The 25605-nt window shown below is 44.9% G+C and overlaps 1 protein-coding gene across 1 annotated transcript in view; it reads right to left on the reverse strand.

The window, feature by feature from the left end:
- Nucleotides 1-25605, reverse strand: part of DOCK2 (dedicator of cytokinesis 2) — a 419219-nt gene that overhangs the window by 51792 nt on the left and 341822 nt on the right. The window contains exons 31-33 of the mRNA XM_045901591.3: nt 16516-16616; nt 16359-16417; nt 5129-5277 (exon numbers count right to left, since the gene is read on the reverse strand). Of these exons, the coding sequence (XP_045757547.1) occupies nt 5129-5277; nt 16359-16417; nt 16516-16616 (309 nt within the window). The remainder of the gene's footprint in view (nt 1-5128; nt 5278-16358; nt 16418-16515; nt 16617-25605) is intronic.

Genomic DNA, 25605 nt, shown 5'->3' on the forward strand with positions numbered 1-25605 from the left:
GGGCAGCTTCCTAATTTTCTTGGAGTGATCTTGTCCCTGCCTGCTCCAGATCATCCCCTGTAGAGCTCTGGTTTGGGAACCTATAATGGTATTATGATATTCATTTTACAGATAAAGAAACTGGGGCTGAAAGAGGTTAAATAACTTACCCAAATTTATCCAGCCCATAAGCAGCAAACCTATCTGACTCTAAAATACAATGTCCACAATACAGTAGGTGTCCAGTATATATTTACTGAATCGATTGCTCTTTTCCACATTATGTTCTAAGCCATTTGGATCACCACCTTACTCCATGCCAAGACTCAGTTTCAGTGGGACCTGCTAAACTGATATTTCTGTCCATTAATTCATTCACCAAGCAATTACTGACCTTGTGCTATGTTCTAGCCGCTGCTCTAGGAGCTGCTATCCAATCCTATTACCTCTTCCATCTCTGAGAGAGGGATTTCCTCTGGAACCTCCTGCCTGCTATAGCTCAGACCCTCAAGCTGATTGTTCCACAGTCCTGTTCTACGATCTGTATCATAGGTAACCACTCTTCTCAGACTCTGTGCCCCAGGACTCCCACTCCTTCCCACCAACTTCACCTAGAAACCCAAAACCCCTCCCTCCACAAAGAATTGGCCTGGAAGACAGCTGGTCTACCCAGCCTCTGTGGATTACTCAAGCAAAGGTCAGCTACACTCATTACTCTACATTATGAAAATATTCACTGGAATACTCCTCCCTGTGCCAAGGCTTTTCCTCTGAAATGTGGTAGGATGCAGGTTTAAATGCCTCCATTCATCCTGGGAACACTGATGTGGTTCCCACCACATTTATGACAGGCACTTGATAGGAGCTAGTTCAGGAATGAGAGATTGGCTTCAGCCCTAAAAGAACTCATGGTCTTGCGACAGAGACAGATATATGAGTAGATCGTCATGCAATGTGGGACAAGTGATATGCCTGAGCCCTATGCAGGCAGGACAAGATGCATTTCACCCTGACCAGGTACAGTCATACCAGGTGCCACATACAAATGTGGCAACCCAAGGCTCCTTTTGCCGAAACTGCCCTGTCCATAGCCCCACCAAGGGAATTATGGAGTGTACCAGGGATGGGACACCCAGTCTGAGGCATAGGACAGAAACCCCTGAGATGGTCTTGGGTGAAGTGCTGTACTCATGAGGGATAAAAGTTATCAGTCAAATGCATCAGCTGTCTTATTTGGGCTAGAGGAGAAGGCAGGGAAATCTGGCAATGGGGTTGCAAAAGAAACTCAGAGCAGAAAGAGAGATTACCCCAGAGCCTTCTTTTCCCCACCACCACCCCCTCTTAAGTCCATCAGTGTCTAACCCCTTCCTGTCCTAGTTGCAGCCCTTGCACATCCTGCTTGAGCAAATCTGTCTTTTGCATCCATATGAACCACTGCCTCAGGAAGCACAAAGGGCTGTCTCAAAACGTGAGGCCTCAGCTGAAGTAGAATCTCTGAGTAGACTAAGTAGAATCTCTTCAGGTGAAGAAATCAAAGGAAGAGCCTGAGCAAAGGCAGGCTAGCAAGAGTACCACAAGATGTTGGCTACCAGGCCAGGGGGCATGGTGTGAACTGGGAGCAAGGGTCCTGCTATTTCCTTTAAGAAACTCAATTTTTGGAAAGGTAAGGCTGTCATCTTACAGGCACCTGGTTCTTAGCTGATAATTTTGGCATCATTCCCTAATGCTAGTTTGCAAGAAATGCCTCCTGGATTTCAGACCCCGTTCCAGGGTTCACTCTGGATTTGGCCATCAGGGCTGCTTGGGGTTCATGAGGGATTGGCTTCCTCCTTTCCTGGGGACACCTTCCAGGGCTGCTTACTTTGAATCAAGGAGACATGCCTGGATCTGCTCATTCCATAGCTGAGCTCCCGCCAAGCACAACAGCTGGTTTTTTCATGGAAAGCTGCCCCATTAGTCAGCCTGATTGTCCTGTCTCTTTTGATAAGGGAAAAATTAGGAGAAGCAATTGGGGAACATTATTACAAGGAACATAGCTTGGAGCGAGGAGTCCAAGGATGACCCCCATTCATGGAAAACAGGTGGGTAGATGTCATGGGGATGCCACAATAAGGAAATCCTTTAGGACAAAAAAAAAAAAAAAATCATACTCAGGCAAGCCTCTGAAGGCTACTAAACACATGAGGACACAACTGTCAGATCATAATCCAGAAATGAAGGGCTTGCTTGTTTTCTAAATGTGGCATACTATCAGGTACTTGGAGTGTTTCCTTTGCACACCTGCTCCCAGGACATCTCCTGAGCCAGCTGTGCATACACCTCTGGAGGGAATGCTGATCTGAGCGTAAGTGTGATGCCCTTCATCTCACATTGTGTGCCCTCTACATGTTCCCAAGCTTCACACACTTCACTTCCCCCTTAAAAGGCAGCAGACTGCAAACTGCCTTTAAACACACACTCTGGGTTTCACCTTCCAGTCCCCCAGATCCCACCTGGTTGGATATGGTATCTTCCTCTATCTGACCTCCTGAACCTGATTTCTTTTCAGGCTCTTCGCCGAGGGGACAGCTGGCCACTAGCCTTTCTGGGACTAGAGAGCTCCTGCTAATTAATCCCTGGGCAGGAGAGTACCCTCTCACACTGGTATCATCAGAGCTAATTACAGATCTTCCTCAGTTTGTAATGGGGTTAGGTCCTGATAAACCCACTGCAAGTTGAAAATATAGTTAAGCTGAAAATGCATTTAAAATCCCTAACCTACTGAACATCATAGCTTAGCCCAGCCTACCTTAAACATGTTTAGGACACTTACATTGCCTATGGTTGGGCAAAATCATCCAATGCAAAACCTACTTTATAATACGATGTTGATTAGCTCATGAAATTCACTGAATATTATACTGAAAGTGAAAGAAGGGTAGTTGTATAGGCATAGGATGGCTCTAAGTACAGCAGGTGTTTACCCTCATGATCATGTGGCTGACTGGGAGCGAGTGGCTGACTCGAGCCCAGCATCACGAGAGAGAATCTACTCCATGTTGCCAGCCCAGAAAAAGAGCAAAATTCAAAATTCACAGTAAGGTTGTTTACTGAATGTATATCACTTTCACACCACCGTAGAGTCAAAATATCGTAAATCGAGCCAGTGTAAGTTGAGGACCACCTGTAGTGTCTTTTCCCCCTTCGAACAATGTTTTCCAAGGTGATTGGCAGAATGGCATAGCTAATTGATACTTCCTGCACAAATAAGTTTGGGAAACTGAGCAGGTCTGTTTACGGTGGAATGCCTCAGTGCTTTGACTATGTTAATGTGCACTGGAAATCTCCAAGAGGGGCTACCATGTGCAGTGGCTTCCAAAGGTACTCAGCCTCGAAACCCGCTTCCCTAGAGCATCTGTTTGGATTAGTGCTCCATGGAATATATTTTGAGAAACCATTGCTGGAGAGAATGCCATGTATTCTTTTAGTCAGCCAACATTTACTGTGACAATACCAGGGACTGGATAATGTCGTAGGCACAGCATGGTTTGGGGACTATAGTGACTTGCGTGTTGCAGTCTCTGCCCCATCTCTTTGTTGACGTATGACTTTGGGCACGTGATTTTACCTCTCTAGGCTTCAATATTTTCATCTTTAAAATGGGTATGATCATGCTACCTAACTCATAGGGTTGCAATAAATAAGATCATATGAACTGAATAGGGAAATTACTTATAGTGCCTGGCACATAGTAAGCACCCAGTTCATGGCAGCCATTTCTGTCATCATCATCATCACTTTTATTAGATAAGGATGAGGAAGATGCAGAGAATACTCAGGAATGAGTATAAGGCAAGGCAGTATATAATCATCATACCTCAGAGAGATAAAATGATGTAGGCATAGAGGGAAAGGTTTCTTAATGGACCCAGTTCAGCAATAGACTTTGCAGGATCAGTAGGAGTTTAGGTGTTGGCAGGCAGGACTGTGAACAGGGCAGAGTAGTAGCAGGAAGGAGAAACACACGGAGGAAGATGCTGACCGAGGCACCCCAATTCAGGTGAGCTGTGGGAATAGCTAGAGAACAGGTGAGGTGGGAAAAGAGGTGGGGATAATAGCTGACAAGGCTGACCGAAGGCCAGAGCAAGGAGGGCCCTGAACACAGGCAGAAGGGTTTGGACGTTACTGGGTGAGGATTAGAGAACCAATAAGCAAGAAAGGGGTAAGATCTATAAGGATTTTAAGGAAAGGCAGTTTGGAACCTGCTGCCTTTTAAGTACCTATTTTAAGGGAAATTGTTTGGTGGCAGGAGATGGTCTAGAATGAGAGGCAGAAATGCTGGGGGAGGAGGAGGAAGAGCCCATTAGGGGTAAAACCAGATGGGAAGGTGTGGCGGAGAGGACAGGGGGTCAAGATCCGAGGGAACCACTAAGGCAGCCTGACAAGACTTAAACACCAACCTTCCTGAACTGGGTGAAACTACCGAACACTGCCAGGAACCTATCATGGAAATGGGTGCCTACTGCACTGTCAGAAGCTTCTGTAGTGACTGGGCTGAGAAAGTGGTCCTCGTTCGTTAAGCTTGACAGGACTTTTCAATGAAAATACTTGGCCAAAGACACTTGTGCTTCATGCAAGTTGCTCACTCCCTCCATGCTGGGGAAAGCCTCCTATTGCCATGGCAGCTCCACAGGTCTCTCCTGGGCAACGGGCCTCTGACACCATCCACTGTCAATTTTGACTCATGGTTGAGTATGACTCCTGGGAGGGTCAGCTCTTTCTAGACAATATCAATCTTCCAGGTTGTCCCAGAATAGAAAGTGCTGGACAGAGGCAGGCACAAGATGGGGGCAGGTGGGAGCGGTGGGCTCTTTGGACACACCCTGAGGGAACTCCTAGGTAGGGAAGTAGGGTACTTGTACTATTGAGAAAGGGACCAAGCTGATCCACAGCAAGAAAGTGCATTTTAATCTTGGCCTTGGGCAGGAAAGCATGATAGAATGGTGACCAAATCCGATCTGCCAGGTCATTCTGGGCACATGAATAATGTCCCTATCCTACCGTCAAGCCCCTGAATGAAGCCCAGGCAGATGGAACGAGGATATTATTATAGGGAAATGGGCTAGGGATTAGGGAGGATGGCATGAGTTTCCAGCCTCATTTTTTTTACCTTTTTGAAATCCCCACTCCTTTGATATTCACACAGCATCATGTCGAAGAAGATTGGTATGGTGGCTTTCCGGAGCTCAGCCTCAGGGATAAGTGTCATCTCCAATATAGGTCCCACCATGCCTGGGATGAAGCAGATTTTGTTCTGGCCTGTAAGAGAAGAGGAACACGGACACATAAAACAGTTTTTGTGATGCACAGATCCTCCTCAGACCAAGCCTGGGGAAAGAAAAAAAAAGGGAGGCAGAATAGTAGAAATAATAGTTAACACTTATATAGTTGTTTACGGGAGCCAGGCACCATTTTGAATGCTTTCCATATATTAACTCCTGTAAGAGGTTCATGCATCATCCAGAACGAGCTGTTATTAAGGATAATAACATGGGTACGTGTAAAGCACATCACTGTTTACAAGGGTTTTCACCTGCATGGTCTCCTTGGCAAATGGAGCCCTGACGGATTATGTTAGTGACGGTAAATCACAGAGATATTTGAAATTATGCCTGCTCATATCACAAACCGTGTTTCTGAGACTGGAGAACATGCTTTTAGCAACTGTTTCATGAAACAAGAAAAGCAAAATTTGCTGCTAAGAATCTGCTATAATAGTAGGGTCAGTGGAATCCCTCCCCTTGAGGGAACTGAACGGCCAATGGAATGATGGATGGCAAGGCATTCCCACAACCCTCCCCTGGCTCTTGGCATTCTAGCTATGCTGGCCTGCTTCCAGTGTCGCAAATTCACTTTGTGTCCTCCCCCGCCAGGCCTACGCACACACTGCTCCTTTGTTGATAATAGTTTTTTTTCCCTGTCTGTGCCCCAGTACCCCCACTGTCACCTGGATTCCCCTGGATGGGTCCCAGGGGATATGTTGAGAAAGCCCCCAGCACATGCCCCCCAACCCCAGCGAGGTCAGAACCCCTGCACTGGCTTCTTGTGTTGGGCCTTCTCACCCAAATTTGCAATGATGGCTTCATTGTGGAATAATATGATAAATGTCTGCCTGCCCCATTTCATGAGAGTGTGAAACAATGTCTGTTCTCACCTCCGTATCTGTGGCACTAAGTATAGGACATTTAGATGTTCAATAAATGTCTATTGAATGAAGAAATAAATTTGTCTAGCTCCTACACTCACGAGCTAAATGACTTGGATATGCATCTTATAAAAATGCAATAGCAACACCCACTTGTTGAGAAGACCATGTGAAAATACACCTGTGTGTTACTTAGCACAGAGCCTGGAAGAATCAGCACCCGGGGGCATGGCTAGTGTGGCCCAGTGGTTAAGGGCACCAATCCTGGAGCTAGATGGCCTGAATTTATAAACTGACTCCACCATCAACTAGCTATGTGATGTTGGACAAGCTGATTTTACCGCTTGGGGCCTCAATGTCCTCATTTGTAACATGAGAGAATAATAGTATTCATTTGATAGGGTCATTGTGGAGAATACATGGACGATTATTTCCCAAGCACCCAGAACTGTGCTTGCCACGTGGCATACTTGACACAATGTTAGCTATTGCTCTTCGGATGTTTGACCAGAATGGACCACTGAGGGCAGCCTTGTTGAGCAGAACTAAGCAGACTCTTGAGAATACACACAGGAGATGTGGCAGAGAAGAGGCATGAAGAGGGGCACTTAGGAGCTGCAGGGACTTCCTGGGGAGTGAGGTCAAGCATATCCACATAGCCCTCTCATTGAAGCTGACGCCTGGCTATTCCATCAGCAGCTGCCTCTTTCTTCTGAGTCTCAGAGCCTAAGAATCCCATCTGGGTTTTCTCCATTCTTAGGACAAACACTGGGGGTCTTTACCTGGGGCAGAGAGCTTCTGGGGGTGCAGAAACTCAGGTGGCATGGTGTACAGCCTGGTGCTGTTCCTTTCAGTTAAAGCTCAGAAAAGGAGCCAAGAGAGAAGGCAGCAAGAAAATGAATTTTCATTCAGTCTAAATGAGGCTTAATGTTCAAGTATTCCCCCAGAATTCAGATAAAAAAAGGCATCATCCTCAGACTATCTTCAGTTAGTGAGAATGAAGTGAAGTCAGGCAGAGAGTTGAGTGAAATATAAAGACACTCTTCCAGGATATCTGCTTCATTATATGATGCATTTGGATTACACTTGAGCTTCAAGCCTTTGCTTTGGCCCAAATAGAAAAGAAAAAAAAAATTTTTTTACTTTCTAGCAGGTTTATAGTAATTGTTAATCTAGGTTTTTTATTTTGTCCTTCAAGATCCTTTAAACCCACAGTGGGGTTTTAAAATTCAAAGTCAAGTGCAATAATAAGTAGAAAGTAAATGGGAAACTGTCAGATAAGCCACCACGGAATGGAGAAATTGCTTATGCAACAAAGGCCTTTAGAATACTGGAGGGCATTGGCTATGATAAGGATATATTTAAGATGGTTTAAAATAAAGAGCGGACATGCTGTAGACCAAGGATTTCTTAAGATACTTTTGACCTGCATTCTTTGCAGTAAGTTGAAGAGATGTTTGGAAGAATAGGGAAAATGGAGATGCTGATCTCTAAATACAGTGTGAGCTGAATGCCCCTTACAATGCTTCATGAAGAAATTTTACTCATTTACATCAAAAATGGAATTTCAGCTCATTGGATTTTGTGTTCAAATAATCTGAATGTGCATGTATGTGTGTCTTCATATACTTAGACCCGTGTGCATGCGCACACACAGAACATATTTGTAGCTAATTGAATGCAAACTCATTTGAGGGGAAAAAATCCTCATTCAAGAGACACACCTGCTGCTGTATTCAAAAAAAGGCAAGGCAAGGAATCAGTAAGAGGGTCTTTTTTCATATAATGGAGATTGAATCTCACTGAGAACAGATACCAATTAGAAAAGGCTTTTAAAGTGCCAGTAAGTCAGCAGGATAAATCCAAATGCCAAATTACATAGGCTCTGGGAAAGGCTCTGGTGGTAATGGGAGCGCAGAGAAGAGCTTCAGTGTGGGGGTGGAAAGGAGTCCTGTGTGTTCCTTGGCCTGGCTTTCTAATCTGTACAATGGCCTCATCTATCACCTTTCAGGAGGAGACTATAAGACTGAACGCAAAGGGTATGAGGGCACTAAGAAGATGACCTGGCATAAAAGAAAGAGGGAGTAAGGGAGGTGGGAGGGAAGGAGGAAGGAAGGAGACCATCACTGCAAGCCTGCTGAGAGGAGTGGAACACGTCACTGACCTTGCGAGGCCGATAGGGACAGAAGGGGCACTCTTTCGGAGAGTATATCTAAAGGTGGACACAGACTCTGAAATGAACAGAGAGGAGGACTCTGAAATAAAGCTGGGCTGAAATGGAAAGATCACTCATTCAGTTCAAAAGGGGAAGAACCCAGATCTCTGCTGCTCTGACTCAGGCTTGGAGAAGCTCCTTTCTTTTCTTTTCTTTTTTTTAAAGATTTTATTTATTTATTTGAGAGAGAGAATGAGACAGAGAGAGAGAGCATGAGAGGGGGGAGGATCAGAGGGAGAAGCAGACTCCCTGCCGAGCAGGGAGCCCGATGCGGGACTCGATCCAGGGACTCCAGGATCATGACCTGAACCGAAGGCAGTCGCTTAACCAACTGAGCCACCCAGGCGCCCGGAGAAGCTCCTTTCTGGCACTGTTCCGAGACAGGCAGTCTGTTTGCTCCTCATCATCCAGCATGTGCCTGGCTCCAGATCCCTTCCAGGCCTGTAGAACCACTGAGCCATACAACCTGGATTGGGTCCCACTGCCGCCACTCCATGGCTGTGTGGCTTTGTCATTTAACCTTCCCGAGCCTCTGTTATCTCATCTGTAAAATGGAGATAAAAGTAATCCCTGCCTGGTAGGATTGTTGAGAAGCTTAGAAGAGTTAATATAAACAAAGGGCTCCGCAAAGGGTCTGGCTCATTAGAAAGGCTCAGGAAGTACTAATGGTGATTGTGGTGATTTTGGTGATGATGGTGAGTACGATCAGCTCAGCCTCTTCTGGATTCTGAAAGAAGCAACCTGCAAAGACATGTTCCAGCTCACGGAGCTCCCTGGAGCTCTTCATGGAACTTTTTAGGCCTGTGAGTTTATTTGTTCACCTCCAGAGTAAAGAGCAGGCATGGGGAGAGAGTCAGGATGGATTTATCTTCTCTCCCATGGCGGACACTCCGACCCTCCTGACTGTTCTCTATCCTATCTAAATATTTTATAATCTGTCCTCAAGTTGTTTGAAAAGCCCCAATCTGACCATGCTGATCCACAGTTTACAATCCTTCCATGGATTCTGCTGCTCTTGGGACCCAGCTCCGCAGGCCCATTTGGTCCGATGCCCCCACTCCATGACCCATCTCTTCCTCTTGCATGCCTGCCCTCCCTCCATGGCCTGCCCCTCCTCCTCCGGCCTGCATGTGTGCCGTCCCCTGGCCACCATGCTCCCCCTTCCCTCTCCCTGACCCCATTTCCACGATGGACCCTACACCCACCTGCCCTCACAAATAAATCCCATTCATTCTCCAGTGTCATTCTACTGAATATGGAAGGTACAGCCACATGTATCTTTGCAGCACTTGAGGTTAGTCGAAGCGGAGATGTGCTGTGAGTATGAAAAGCCCACAGATTTCAAAGAATGAGTTCTGGGAAACCAAAAACAAAAGTAATTTATCTCAATGTTTTGTATTGATTACATGTTGAAATGATAAGATTTTGGAATATGGGGTTAAATAAAATATATTGTAATATTAATCTCACTATTTCTTTTTACTTTAAAAAAACCTGTGGCCATCAGAGCATTTGCATTTAGATGGGTGGCTCACATTCCAGTCCCACAGGACAGTATTGCTCTGGAGTAAGGTTCTTCACTCTTCCTCACCCAGGCCACCCTGGGCTCACTCAGGAGGCAGGCATCCTTTGTAGACTTCCCGGGTGCTACAGGCTTCTGCTCTGCAAGTATCCCCCCCGGACCACAATGAAACAGCTTTGCAATTAGTAGGTTACCATTCAATGCAACGGCCAAAAATCCATGAGGTCAAGAGCTGTATCTCTAACCTGCTTCCAGTTGTAGCCCCAGCCTCAGGCACAGTGCCTGTCATGTAGAAGGTACTTTTATTAGTTTCCTGTTGTTGCTGTTGTAAATCACCATAAACTTAGTGGCTTAACACAGTACAAATTTCTTATTTTATACTTCTGGAGGTTAGAAGTCTGAAATGGGTTTCATTGACCTAAGATCAAGGTGTGAGCAGGGCTGAGTGCCTTTTGGAGGGTCTCAGGGAAGAAACTATGCGTTTTCCTTTTCCAGCTTCTAGAGGCCACCTACATTCCTTGGCTCCTGGTCTCTTCCTCCACCTCCAAAGCCAGCAGGGAATCTTCTTCAAATCCCTCTCTGACTCCCCGGTCTTCTTTTATTCATTTCTAAGACCCCTGTAGTTGCAGTGGGTCCACCTGGATAGTCCAGGATACTCTCACCATCTTCAAGATTCTTAATCATGTCTGAAAAGTCTGCTTTGTAAGGTGATAGATCCACAGTTTCTAGGGATTAGGACATGGACATCTTTGGGGAAATGTTATTGGGCCTACCACAGTGCTCAATATTTGTTGTTAATTGAATGAATCACTAATTGAATGGATGGCTGGCTGGCTGGCTGTCTCTGTAATCCCATTTTCTATTTCTTGCCAGTTGCTTCTTCCCAACCCTAAGAAGCCATGCTTAGTGCAGGCTGGTTGCTCTCCTGGAACACCTGTCCTTTCCCCTCTTTCTTTCAGTCTGGACACAGGCCAACCTGGGGTCTCATTCAAGAGCTATTTGCCCCAGTGGAGCATCTGTATTGTCCTCATCTACCTCCCATTTGCCTTAAGTCTTCAGTCTCCACCACACATTTCATGTTAAAGAACACACTCTTAGTTTGTTCTACTCTTAGAACTAAATGGTGGCTCTTCTTGGCAAGGCAGGGACCATGCCTTATCCTTCCCCAACTCTCCTACCCTTCCCTGGAGCTTAATGCTGAGCTGGGCACTCCATAGATGTTAAAAAAAAGTAAAGGCCCAGTTGCTCTCACAGCTTTGCCAGGAGTGACCTCCCTACATACAAGGCCATGACGCCAGTCGCTAGAATTTGTCTTTCTTTCTCACAAAGACTCTTAACACAGCAGCCTGACGTTAACCTAAGTGAATGTGGAATGGTTAAGTGCAGTCATTTTGGCAAAATGTGCATTGCTTCACTCCAAGCAGAAATCAAATGTTATGATGTTACACTATCAGGAAAAGTACATTCCATTTGGCATAGTCCCAAGATCGAAAAACGCAATGGTATTAACCCTTTAGTGGCCTGGTCCTAGTAACAAGATGTGGTCCTTTTCTCCATCAATACCTCCCCGCATGTACCCTCTCTCACAAAAGCGCACACACATACATACACACACAGGCATGCAAACACATATTTGTCTAGGCTTTTCTCTGAAAAACGTTGAATAATCTTCAAGCCTGAGATTATCTTTGCAAAGAGCTATCTCATAATCATAGGATTGCTCAAATCTTTCCTGATGAGAAGAAGATGATGATACTGATGATCATGGTGATGACGCCCTGATTGCTTCGGGCATTAAAATAAAATATAAAAGGTTAACATGCATTATGATTTACTCATTATCCATAGTCTCTGAAAAACAGTTTGCTATTTCACACTCTTTGAAAATAATTTGCATATTCTGAAAAGAAATATTAGTAAGAACATTTGGACTTAGGATCAAGAGACAGGTTCTTTCACCTCAGCTGAGTCACTGATTTGTTGTTGACCTTGAATGTCCTTATGCCTCTCTGGGCCTCAGTGAGCTCACCTATAAAATGGGGGGTGGCTTGAATTAGATGACATACCAATTAGGGATGTAACAGGCATCTGATTACCAAGGCTAAACTGAGTAAGTTCTGATTTAGCTTTCTCCCTTAACAAGGAGTCTAAAGATGGTCAGTCTAGAGCTACTCCTCCATCTTTATCATATGACTTTTATCTTTATAGTTTCAAACTGGCTATTGCACCTCTAGGCAGCTCGTTGTTTTCCAGAAAGGAAGACGGGGGAGGACTATGGGCAAAACATGTGCTGTGTTCACTGAATTTGTCCCTTTCCCTTTAGTTTTAACTGGACAACATGGATTTCCTGAAACCCCAACAAGTTTGTTTCTGCTGATTCTCTTTGGACAGAGATGGATCACATGGTCATCACCTGCTACAAGACATTGTTAACTGAGCAAATTATGTCATGAAAAAAAAAACAAAAACAGGATTTAGTTAAGCAGGAAGAAGGGAAGAATGGCTATTGTGTGGGCTCTCAGCTGTGCCTGCCACAAATGGCTTTGAAGTTTCACTTGGTCTTGGATATTCCATGGATTGTACTTTAAAACCTATTATTACCCACTACATTCATCTCTAGTGTATACAGTGCTTGGTCCTGGTTTGGATTAGCAGGTTAACTTCATTAGCACACTAGGAGAAAGCATGCTAATGCCAAGATCTAGTAGAACACAAGATGGGGTGGGTGGGGATGGGGAATTACCCATTCACTCTGCCTCCTCTGTCTGTTCTCTTACCCCTGAAGGAGACAGGCAAGGAGAAGGCAGCTATGCAACTAATAAGTAACAGGAAAATCCCTTCAGGCTGATATACTTTCCTCTTTCTGGAAGTCCAGGCCAAGGGGTGAGGAGGGTGGCCATCTTTGCAAAAGCATCCTTTACTTCTTGTTCCATGCAGTGGACATCTGTGACTTTGACCTCTCTACAACTCCATAAACCTCTTACTTTGGGAAACTCTACCTCCTTCAATGGATGTAGGCTTGGTGGGACCATCAGTGGAGGAAGGCCAATAGAATGATGTCCCCTGGAGACAAGAACTTCAAGCAGGATGATGCAGGAATGGACCATGCTAAAGGCAAAGTTATGCCACCTGCCTTGGATCCTAGAGTGGCTCTGGCCCTGTCCTTCATAGCCTGGTTTTCCTTGCCCTTCTGATTAAGTACCTTCTCTGATTAAGGCAGGCATAGTCAGTTTCTCTTTCTTGAACTCCAAACCCTAACAAGTACATCTTTTAATTTCCTTAATTCATCTGACAGGTATTTGCAAACAGGGAGGATTCTGTGATACTTTAGGACAGATACCCAGGCCAGGGTCCTTGCCCTGAATCTGCTTCTTAAGCACTATAGGACCTTGTACATCCCTCTTCACTTCTCTGTGTCTCAGTTTCCTCTTTTGTAAAATGGTGGGTTGGACTAGACCTGTTGGAGGTGCTTCAGAATTTCTTCCCAGAAAATCCTCAGGGGTCTACATGGGAGCTCAGGGGTGGCCCGTTATAATGGGCTCTGGGCCCCCCACCCCACTTCAATTAGAATAGCTTGGCTTTCAACCAATTTATGTATTGAGCATGAGATTCTTTTTTTTATTGGCCCTCCGCTAAAAATAAACATTTGAACAATTCTGGACAATATGATCTCTAAAGGGCCCTTCCAGCTCTGATGTTCTGTGATTCTAAGCAGGTGGAATATTTGGTAACATCTTTTCATTCATCAGCATAATTGGGAGTGCAGGAACGTCTGCCAAAACATAATCTATATCTAAATAAAATCTTCTGTGTGCAAAACAACAGCAATGAAGGACATTCTGGAAAGAGCAGGCTGTGTGGAAGAATTAGAGACAAACAAAGCACAAATCCCTGCTTTGCAATCCTGGCAATGCCTGGGCTGTAGGTGTGGGAAAGAAGGTCCACCCCAGCTGTATCTCGTCTTTGCTGTCATAAAGCAAAGAGTGCAAACTCGTATACAACCGAATCTGGGCCCCGTGCTTTATTGGGCATATTCAATGCTTTAAAAACTTCCAATTAGTTATCGTCAATATTCAGAAACTGGAAATACATTTAAAAATTGTGTTTCTTGGGCGCCTGGGTGGCTCAGTTGGTTAGGCGACTGCCTTCAGCTCAGGTCATGATCCTGAAGTCCCGGGATCGAGTCCCACATTGGGCTCCCTGCTCAGCAGGGGGTCTGCTTCTCCCTCTGCCCTCTTCCCTCTCATGCTCTCTGTCTCTCATTCTCTCTCTCTCAAATAAATAAATAAAATCTTTAAAAAAAAATTGTGTTTCTTGGCTTCTTTTGAAAAACTGGAAGATGAGACATCATCAGCCTTGCATTCGAATGGGATAGCAATCGACCAGACGAGGACAGGAGCCGCCCCTTCTAGCTGGGGCACATTTGCTTCACGTTGTTCCAGGCCCAGCTACTTCTTCCCATACTCCTGACCCTGTGGCCGTGTGCCAACTACCAGGTAGGTCTGCACGTGCGCCATGCTTTTTTGTTTTTCCTATTAAAGAGTAATGGCAAATGACACATAAAATATTTTTTATATCCCTGTCCTTATCCAAAGTGGAGAAATAAAAGACAGACTGAGGAAGGCATGCTTTTCTAGAAAAAGAGAACAGAGACAGTATTTCTTTACAGAAGTGGTTGTCAAATAGGGGTCGTTTTGCACATTCCTCTCCCCCTCCCCAGGGACATTTGGCAATGCCTGGAGACTTTTTTGGTTGTCACAACTAGGGAGGATACCATTGGCATCTAGTGGGTACAGGTCAGGGATACTATTAAATATCCTGCAGTGCACAGAGTACCCCCACAACAAAGAACCATCCAACTCCAAATGTTGACAGTACCCGGCTTTACGGATGTCTGTGTGTTTAACATGCCCCGGCCCCTTCCCTCTTTGACATTACCTGCCTGGGCCCTGCCCTTCAGACACTAGTGATACAGGTCTGGTGTTGATGATGAAAGAGCCAGAACAGGAAAAGTAAGCTCTGTCCTGATGGGGCAAGGGGGAGAACAATGATAAAAATTCTGACCTGGGCGTGGCCTCCATGGCTTCACTCTCCTAGTTTTTGCTCTTATGAAACTCATAAGCACCCTGGGAGAAGGTGCTATTTCCCCAGATTATGCCCAGTGTCACTCCATCCCCTTGCTTTGGACCTCATAGCTTGTAAATGACAGGATAAGGCCCAAGGCAGGATGTGGCAGTCAGTTCTGGGCCTGGTTGCCCGCCTCTCCCTTTGATTTTGTAAAGCAATCTGTAGCCCTTCTGCTACCAGTGTGTACTCTCAACCCGAGTCTGGTGCTGCCAGTGAGCACAGAGCAGCGACGGATAGTCTGTCCACTGTGCTTCCCCTGCAGCAAATGGACCTTGATGGAAAGGGCAAGAAACTGCTGTCCAGGAAATCCAAAGAGAACTGAAAGATACTAAGAAGGCTGGGAAAGCAAGAAGCAAGGTCAGGAGAGGTCATTTAGATTGAACCCCTAAAATAAGCACAATCCCTGTAAGTGGCTCCCCTGAAGAGGGTCACTGTCCAAGCCCAGGGCAGAGCAACTTGGCAGCAGAGGATCAAGGAGGGCACACACAAACTGGAGATGAAAATACCTCTTTACTTATAACTCTGCATCGACCTGTCCATTTATCCATTCATCTTTTCAGCACATATTTATGGAGCAAGATTCAGGCCTTGAGCAAGGTGTGTGGCCCCTATCCTTGCGGGACCCAAACCAAGCTCTGGGCCTTGCAGCTGTTTGATCTCAAGCAAGTTACTTCCCTCTCTGAGTTTCCTGATCAATAAATGGAGGGGGAGTTTTTCCATCTTGTAGGAGGTGATGTGAAGGTTAAATAAGACCTACTTAGCACAGGCCTGACTCAGAGGTTCAGTAAACGTCTCCCAGATTCCAGTTCCCCTTCCTTCCTCCCAGGGGTACCACATGGTTCACCCATGATTTCTGTAGCTCCCCGAGACAGGGGTGGCCTCTGAGGTCACCTGCCAGCTCACATCATGTCACAAAAGACCCTCATCTTCCACAGAACCACTTCTCTGTGAGGTTGGAGGGTCCTGTGTAGATCACAACATCACCGACGAAGCTGGAGGCGGAGTGGCACACCACTTAGCAGGAAGCGTATTTGTGATGTGTGAGGATATAAGTTCCTACAGCAGCCCTGCCCTTCCTCCTTTCTGTAAATTCCAATCTGACTTCTTAAGCCCTCAGAGGCACCAAGCAGAAGCAGACCCAGTTTGGGGGCGGGACGTGGGGATGGGCATTCTCTCTCATCAGGCACTTATCAAGGACCCGGGATACACACAGTGATAAACTGTTATTTCAAGCTCCCACTGCTGAAACCCCCGTGGCCTCCAACAGATGGTCTTCAAGAAGGAGCCTGGCATGTGCAGATGTGTCTGTCTAGACGCATGTGCCTACTCACCCAGCTTGTACCACATATCACGGATGGAGAAGCCAATTAGCCGTCTCATGTCCCCGTACCTAGGAGAAACAACACATGTCATCTGCTTCAGGCTCCATCTCCATCTCCGAAATTCTCATGAAACCCCCACTTCAGGAGACCCAAACGGGCAACCTACTTATTGAGGATTTTGTTGTACTTGGCATGCGAGAACTGCTCCAGCTGCAGAGAGTCCTGAGTGATAAAAGCCACCGCCAGATGAAAATAGTTGTTCCACAGCTGTAAATGAAGGAAGAAAGAACAGTTATGGCGAGGGTCTGCAGTGGGAAAGTGAATTAAATGCTGGGCAGTGTGAATAATTTATGAAGATGGCAGAAGAGAGTGACAGAATGCATTGCATTCTGTGCACTGCAATTTTCGAACTGGCACTGACTCCGAAATGAACATCCTGGCCAAAGCAAGAACAATGGATGGATTTCTCTAGGCGTTGACCACATCCCTCTCTGATGACAGGGCAAGGAGAGGGATTTTAGGGCTGCTTTGAAAAAATTGCTTCATTTTATGTTTTGAAAGACAAATAACTCACCCGAGCTGAGTGCCCTGGTAGAATTAGAGGTTGATGAGGGTTATGTATTTCAGGGATTCTCAGCCTCTCTGGAAGTCCTCCTTAATCCACCTAACAGCTCACAGGACCAGCCTGCAACCCATTCTGTCTTAGAATATTTTGCCTTCTCCTTCCCCTTAGTTCAATGGTTTCAAAGTATGGCCCCAGACCAGCAGCATCAGCATCACCTGGGAACCAGTTAGTAATGCAAATTCTCTGCCCCTCACCCAGCCCTACTGAATCAGACCCCAGAAAGCTGGATGTTTACAAGCACACTGGATAACTGTGATGCTCGTTGGAGTTCAAGAATCTCTGAGGGCCTAGTTTATATGCAGACTTACTGTAATTTTAACCCTTACATGATCACTTGGTGCTAAACGCAAGGGTTAATACTAAACACCACTCCACTGGCTCGTGGTGAAATAGAGCCAACGAAGGGCTCAGCACATGGCAAGTGCTCCACAAGATGAGAGGCCATGATGGTGACACTGGTACAACCTACAGCACCTGAGAGATGGAGCCTCAGTGAACCCACCTGCAAAAGGGGCACTGTACCCACTGCAGAGGGCCGCAGTAAAGATGCCAGGAAATGATACATGTATAGGGCATGATTCTCTGTAAGGGCTCAGAAGCACTTGTTAGCCATATTGTTCTTTTCATTAATCTAGTGATTCCTTTGGTACCAAAGCAAACAGTACAACCTGGCCCCTTGAGCGCTCAGGGCTATTATCACAAGATGCCAAGGCCCTATAAGAAACAGATGGGGGAGAGCTTTGTTGGACAAAGCTCATCCACTTTCAGCCCCCCTCAACACTGACAAGAGGAAGGGTAACACTAGCTAAAGAAATCACTCACCATTGAGACCTTCATCCTTAACTCAAAGATGTTCACTGGAGGTTTCAGATGGCCAAGACTAAGTAAAAGGCAGTTCTACCCTTGATAACATCATTACTGCTGCCCAGAGTATTACTTTCAAATGGGCTTGTGGTTCCAGTTTCAGATAGAAGAAAACAAGTACTTCACTTTTACCATGGTCCAGGTACTCTCTCATATATCCCTCCTTTCATCTCTCAAAACTTAGTAGCTATCATTCGTCCCATTTTATAGATGAAGAGACTGAGGCTTGGGGGGGTAAGTATTTTTCCAAAGGTCACTTAGTTATATATACAGTAGATCTGGGATTTGAACTCAGGCCTTCTGATCAAGGCTCAGGACTCTTTCTACACACCGTGATCAGTCTTTGGCTGAGGATGCACTAATATATATTTATTGAACCCCTTCCCTGTGCCAGCCATTGTCATCATATGGGCATAGGGGGTGGTTATGCAGACGGCAGTCCCTACCCTCATACAGCTCACATTCTGTTGGCGGGATAAGTTTTTCTTTCTTGAAACTTTATCTCCCAGAGTCCAAAAGACCAAGCTGCTCCCGGTGTAGAGTGAAGCAGCCTCCCAGCTTGCGGCGTCCATTAGGTCAACTCTCCACACAGAGACCAGAGGATCTTTTTAAAACAAGTTGGGTTCTATCACTCCCTTCCTCAAAGTCCTTCAAAGGCTTCCCAAAACCATTAGAATCACATCTCGAGCCCTTCTGTTTCCGTAGTAACCCTGCTTATCCAAACACACTCAGCTGTCCTTCCTCCTCATGCCCCCATGACCTGCAGGTTCTGAAAATGTGCTGCTTTGGTCTAAGCCCAGACCTCACACCTCCTCACATTTAAGACCACATGAAAAAACAAGCCAGGGAAACAGAAAACTTGGTCAAAGGACATGGAAAGGGTTATACTGAATGTGAGAAATTCCTGATTTTAGGAAATTTCCGAAGAGTAATCAGGATACAAAAATAAATAGATATAGAACAACATAAATTGAATTGCTATTGCTTTCAAAAATAATTCCAGAAATGTTTCCCTAACACATCTGAGAACACACAAACATGTCAAACCTAGAGCCTCTTGCTAGTCTCTGTTCTGATTTAGTCCTTCAAAAATGTTTTCTCTGCCACCCCATTCCTAATTTTTAAAATTTAGATATAATCCGTATATCATAACAGTCACTTTTTAGGGTATAGAATTTAATGGTTTTTAGTATATTCACAAAAGGTAATACAACCATCACCACTTAGCAGTCATTCCCTATTCTTCCCTCCCCTTCAGCCCCTGGCAATCACTAATCTCCTTTCTGTCTCTGTGGATTTGCTCACTCTGACATTTCATAGAAATGGAATCATAAAATATATAGCCTTTCATGTCTGGCTCCTTTCATTAAGCATAATGTTTTCAAGGTTCATCCGTGTTGTCACATGTATCAGCACTTCATTTATTTTTATTGCTGAATACTAATCTATCCTATGGATATACCACATTTTATTTACCCATTCATCCACTGACTGACATTTGTGTTGTTTCCACCTTTTGGCTCTTATGAATAATGCATCTATGAATTTCTACATACAAGTTTTTGTGTGGATGTAAGTTTCTAATTCTCTGGGGTATATCCTTAGGCATGAACCTGATTTTCCTTTGTCTTCCCTCCTTGAAGATCTTTGCGGGCCATGAGATCATAGATCCCGTGTCTCTTTTTTCTTAGTAGATCAGAAATGGTGCCCCTAAGGGTCTCACCCACAGCCTCTGCCCAGTTTTGCCCCATAGAGCAATGTGGGACCCACTCTGAAACTGAGGGAACGTTGTCATGGTGAGTGGCTCTATGCAATGCCCTGAGAGGTGAGCAGTGGCCACAGCCAGATACTTCTGGATCTCATAATGCCTCTGCTCTGAACCTTCCTTGACTCTTGTTCCCAAAGAACCAGGACAAAGGACACTAACATGCCTTTTCAGACCTCATTAAATTTCCAGTGTTTTCTCCCTCAACAAACTGCCTATTCTAGAGGGGGCTGGTCTGCTCAGACTCCATAGATATAACGTGAGCATCCTGGTCTCCTTGGCTTGGCTCCCTTACTGCACCTAAGTTCTATTCTTCCATCAGAGCCCAGTTCGAGATCCAGTCCTTCATGAAGCCTTCCCAGATGGCAGGGCATGACAGGTCTGCTCAACCCTTCTGAATCTGAGTAGCTCTTAGTAGGCGCAACCACAGATGTGGGTCCTCTGTTCTACACCTTCCCTTGTGCTCCACTCAATTTCCATGACAGCATCATCCAGTGGTTAGGAGCACAAGCATCAGCATCTCACAGACTAGGATGTGGATACCAGGTCTATCTCTTACTAGCTAGGTTGTCTTTGGTGACTTATTTGACTTTTCTGAGCCTCATTTTCCTTACCTGTAAAATGGAGAAAATAAGGGCAACTACCATCATGGATTGTTGTAAGTTCTGGGTAAAATAATATGAGCATGAAGTCATTCACCACAGGGGTGGCACATGTCAAGTGCTCAGTAAGTAGAGTGGTGGCATTGTCTATAGTGCTGATCGTAGATTATTTGAATGCCCTGTCTTTCCAACTGTAAGCTCCACAAACAAGAGTCTTGTGTTCCACTTATTTGTATCTCTAATGTCATATTCAGCACAATGGCTTAAATGGCTTGAATGTAGCAAGGCTCTAGGAAATATTTATTTATTGATCACCATATTGTTAGAGAAATTCTCCAGTTGTTTCAAAAGGCCCAGATTTTTCTTTCCTCCCTGGCCCAAGCTGCCTGGTGGTATTTCTACTAAGTGCCCAACTCAGCTGGCTCAGGGAAGCCAAAGATGTTTGAGCCACACACATAGGTCTTTTTTCCCTGGGGGAAGAGGTGAGGTGACTTCTGATTGGGGATTTAGTATTTTGAAAGAATAGGACAACAGAAAGAATAATTTTAAGGCTCATCTCTTCCAACTCCCTTATTTCACAGATATAAACAGTGAGATCCAGATAAATGACCACCCAAAGTCACACTGCTAGTGGGTATAACTAGAATTTAGTTATTTTCAATTAACTCTCAAAAAATTGAAAATTTAATACACATATGGTCAAAAAAATTAAATGGTAGAAAAGATTAAATGATAAAAAGTTTATTTTCTATCCTACCTTGGACCCTAGTCTAATTCGCCAGAAAAAAAAAAAATTAACAGTTCCCTGGATATTCTTTCCAAAAATTTTTTATGTATAAACAAACATGTATAGACAGTTCAAAAATAGTCTGCTGTAGTTTGCTTTTTTCTCTCACCAATATATCTTGCATATGTGTCCATATTAGCCTATATAGATCTACTTCACTGCCTTTTATTGCTGCATGGTATTCTGCTATAAGGATATACTTTAATTTTAACCAATTCCCTGTTTATTTAGATTATTCTAAATTATTTAGATTGAGTCCAACTTTTTTTTTCCTTTGGCATCAGTGCCGTAATCAACATGTTTGTTTATACATTTTTGTCCATGAGAGGCTGTAACATGGTATACATTCCTAGAGCTGGAATCCTTTAGACACGGGGTCTATGCAGAATTTGTGGTTGTTTGTTGTCTTTGTTGTTGAATAGACACTGTAAGTTTGCCTTCCAGGATTCCACTCCAATTATCAGCTCTATTAGCATGGGCAGTTGCCTTACCCCTCTGAGTCTCCATTTCCTCAGCTGGAAAAATGAGGCTAATAGTATGTAAAGGGAGGGAGTTATAAGGACCAGAGGAGGAAATCGCTGTTGAGAAAACTCCTACTTCATCTTGCGAATGCAGTTCAACAGTCATTTCCTAAATGGCCAGTGGTGGTCTAGTGGTAAGCCTAGCTGCCTTCCAAAAATCACTTCCCGGGGAAGCCTTCCCAACTTCTGCCCTAACGCAGATCCACCCCTTCACCTTCATCATGCCCTGTCTGCAGGATTTATGACATGTTTTAAGCTGAACTAATTTATTTCCTGTCTCCTCTAATGGATATAAGCATCTTGCAGGCAAGAACCCCCTCTTTTTATTCACTGTTGTATATCCAGTATTTAGCGTTGTGTCTAACTCAGCATGTGCTCACAAGCATTTGTTGAATGAGTTCATTAATGAGCCCAGCACTCCCCCTGCATTCTTGTTAACTCCTCCCTAGACACTATGATCTCTGTAGTATTATTCTCCCATTTTGGAGATCAGGACACTGAGGCCCAGAGAAGTTAAATAACTTGCCCAAGGTGACACAGCTACAAAATGGCAGGGTTGGCATTTGAATCCAAGTGCATCTCTCTCTAGAACTTGTATTCTTAACCACTCTGCTCTTCTGCAAAAATTGCTTTTCTTTCCTTTCTCAGTTTCCTTTAGCCTTGGTTGTTGGTCCAGGTTTCCACTGGGTCTTCTGAATTTTTACAGTCCTTACAACAGACACTCAAGGATTTGATCCTATAAGATTCACATTAGCTGCAAATTATTATTTACCCCAATTCCATTAAAAAAAAATAAAGCACCCAGCACAGTGTTGCTAACATGTCTCTGAGCTGCAAAGCCATGGCTGCCATAGGCATTCTAAGGAGGCCACTGATTTTGGGAGTGAAAGGTTCCAATCATAGATTTGGGTTAGGAACATCAGGTCAGAGGTTGTCTGGGGCCCTCAAGCTATGGCCAAAGAAGCTGTCCTTAAGCATGTGACCATCTTTCTGTGTGGTGAAGTTGTCCCACCTGATCCTCCCTGGGGGGTGCTGTGAGCCTCTTCAAGGCTTTGATGGGTGCTCTGCGTGGTATGTGCTCCCTCTCTCACCTTTTTTGCCACTACAAGTTACATTTCCTATTATAGAGACCAAGCCTGCCCTCAGTCCTCCATTAATAGCTGGGAATATCCTGGAATATCCTTTTCATTTCACAGGGTCTCCAGTACAGGTTCAAAAATGATCCGAAGGTAGTCTGATGCCCAGAAGCTGATCCAGAAATGCCTCAAGGCCAAGGCTGGAATTACCAAATGCAGAGCGAATTACAGCTTCCCAAGTAGAGAGAATGTTCTTAGTAGTAATCAGACAGCTGCTTAAGACAGAAACAATCTTCCTGGAGCCAAAGAGCACATCGGAAGTGTAACCATGGATTCCTGGCCAATCAGAGTACCCAATATGGAGAGTCTAATCCCACAGCCAATCATTGCAGAGCTCTCTATCCCAGGGCCAGCAAGAGCTAACTAGGGCAGACAGTGTCTCTGGAGCTAAATAGAGCTGTCTCCTAGATTTGAAAGGCACTCTGTTTTTAAAAGACAGGGCAGAAGAGTGGAAAGGGCCTGGGCTTTGCAGACAGGACAGCGACTGAATTCCAGCAGCTCCTGCTTAGATGACCTTTAACAGGAGAGTCAACCACTTATTTGAAGCTCAGTTTACTCACTGGTAAAATGGGTAGATCCCAACCCAACAGGATTATGCCCTAAGGAGACGCCTAATAAAGGTTAGTCACCTTGAAAAGCTTGGAATCTAGAAGATGGATTCACAGCCTACTATCATGACTCTAAGATCCTTGAGGGCAGGGCAGTGTTCTGCTTTGCTTCTGAGTTCCTCATAGCGTGTTAACAATAGTCTGGACCTATGAGAATTGCTCTTAAACAGAAATCCTTGCTGAGTTGCATTTGAAATCCTCTCTCTTGGTCTTCCCTGACCAGCAAATGGATGTGAATGCCAAGGCCCAGCCTCCCGAATGGGGGTTGGGAATGCAAATTATTTTAGCCCTGGGCAGAAAACATCATTTCTGTAATTCCCAGGTCTTGTCATCTGCAGAGTGGCACCCATAGAGCTTCTTGCTTTTTGTTCTTTGTATCATAAAACCACAGTTCCAGAAAAGATATTAGGGATAATCTCATTGCACCTGCCCCTCCTCTGGACAGTGGCTGCCAAGGCCAGCAGCTCTTAGTGATGGATGCCGTTCCTGCTGATATTAAATGCATAATTAATGAAACTGTTAGAAGGAAACAAGGCGTGTTCCAGGCAGGGTACAGAGAACAAATCCATTCTTGCACGGGGTGAAGAGAAGGTAGAAGAACAAAGATAAGGCGGAAAAATGTTCTTGAGTACTTTTCAGCAAATATCTATGGAGGTCTCATTAGCAAAAGAGACTTATTTCATTTTGTAATATTAGCCATTTTCCTGTTTTATAAAATCCTGTGGGTGTGACAGCCCTAAGCAATGCGTGGTGACCGGAAAGATGCCTTCCTACTGTCCTGTTTATCAAGGACTGACATATGAGTTCCCAGACCTGACATATTTTAGGACCATCATCATCATCATCATCAAAATGATAACAATTATTATAATGAGCTAACATTTTATTAAATTGCTACCATGTTCCTGGCACTGTTCTAAGTGCTTTACATGAATTAGTTCACTTAATCCTCTCAAAAGTCCAGTGAGGTAGCTGCAATTAGTATTTTAATTTGAAGTTGAAGAGACTGAGGCACAGAGAAGTAAAGTAATTTGCCTAAAGCCACACAGCTCATAAGCTCAAACCTTCTATGTATGAAACCCCCACTTCTCTGGGCATCTCTCAGATGCAGATTTTCTTTCAGGGAAACAGGATAAAACCTATAAGAATGGCATGAAAAGACGGAAGCCGCACTTCTCCTGGAAAGTAGCCCCTAAGACCGTGGAGGACAGCCAGAGTCGGGAAACCAGGTCTGAGGCTGTAAGTGTCACCACCCTCAGAAAGAGATGGGCAAACCAGCCATCAATTGTATGGCCCAAACACTGCCTCACGGCTGGCCCCTAGGTGTGTTGTTCCAACCTGCCCCTCGAAAAAAGCAATTATTAGCTTCCTGGAACATCTTGTACCTGAAGCCTGCAGGCATCCGGTCCACATGTGGAAGGGGATCAAACATTTCTTCTCATTCAAACAGCCAAAGTGACATGTTTTGTTTCCACCTGAGAGATGTATTAACTCTCAGCCCGAAGCTCTCCATGAAGCCAGCGCAGGGGAGACTCCCTACCGGGCATGTGGCGGTGGTGATCTACAGCTGGGAGGTCAGCCACCACGGCACTCTGGTCTCCACTCTGCACTGCCATGCTGCGTCACTATCTGCACGTCAGGCTAGCTGCTCATCACCTCCGGCTCTCCGTTCCCGCATCCTTCCAGCAGAAGAAGGACTAGTAATAGTAACTAACTTGTAGTCTGGTTGTCAGGGCTGAGAAAGAAAATGCCCGAGGATGCTTCTCATGAGATCTGCACACATAAGTCATCATAAAATGGGAGCTACTCTTCGTATCATCGTCATCATTATAGTGCAGATGCCTTATTTGAATGCAAGATAGTGGGAGAGAATCTTATTTGGAGATAATGTTGATTAAATGCTTCTAGGCTGGTGCTCTCCAGCAGAGTGGGTCTCATAGGCCTCAGCCCAGGCAGCATCTCCCCAGGGAGACCTACTACGTGTCAGGCACAAAGCCAATAGAAGGTCTTCATACTCATGAAGCTCACACTTTACCGGAGGAAAGACAGAAAAAATTGTGCTGGTAGACAAATAAGAATGATAATTTCAAATAATATTTAGTGCTATGAAGAGACTACAACAGGTTAAGTGGTAACACATAATGAACATGGGATCAGTGGGGAATCCTCAAAGAGGACTCATCAGGGGAAGTCTCTTTCAGGAGGAAGTATCTGAATGAAAACCGGCAGAACCTTACAGTGAATTCTCCCAGCAAGCCCCTTGACACATGCCAGTTCTGCAAAACCCCTATGAAACAGAAAGAGTAGGTATTGTGAGCATCCTACTGATCAGTCAACTGACGCATGGA

Source organism: Mirounga angustirostris, unplaced genomic scaffold (assembly GCF_029215605.1).
Source record: "Mirounga angustirostris isolate CCGP_5_RB_7025 unplaced genomic scaffold, mMirAng1.0.hap1 SCAF_7, whole genome shotgun sequence".
Lineage (NCBI taxonomy): Eukaryota > Metazoa > Chordata > Mammalia > Carnivora > Phocidae > Mirounga > Mirounga angustirostris.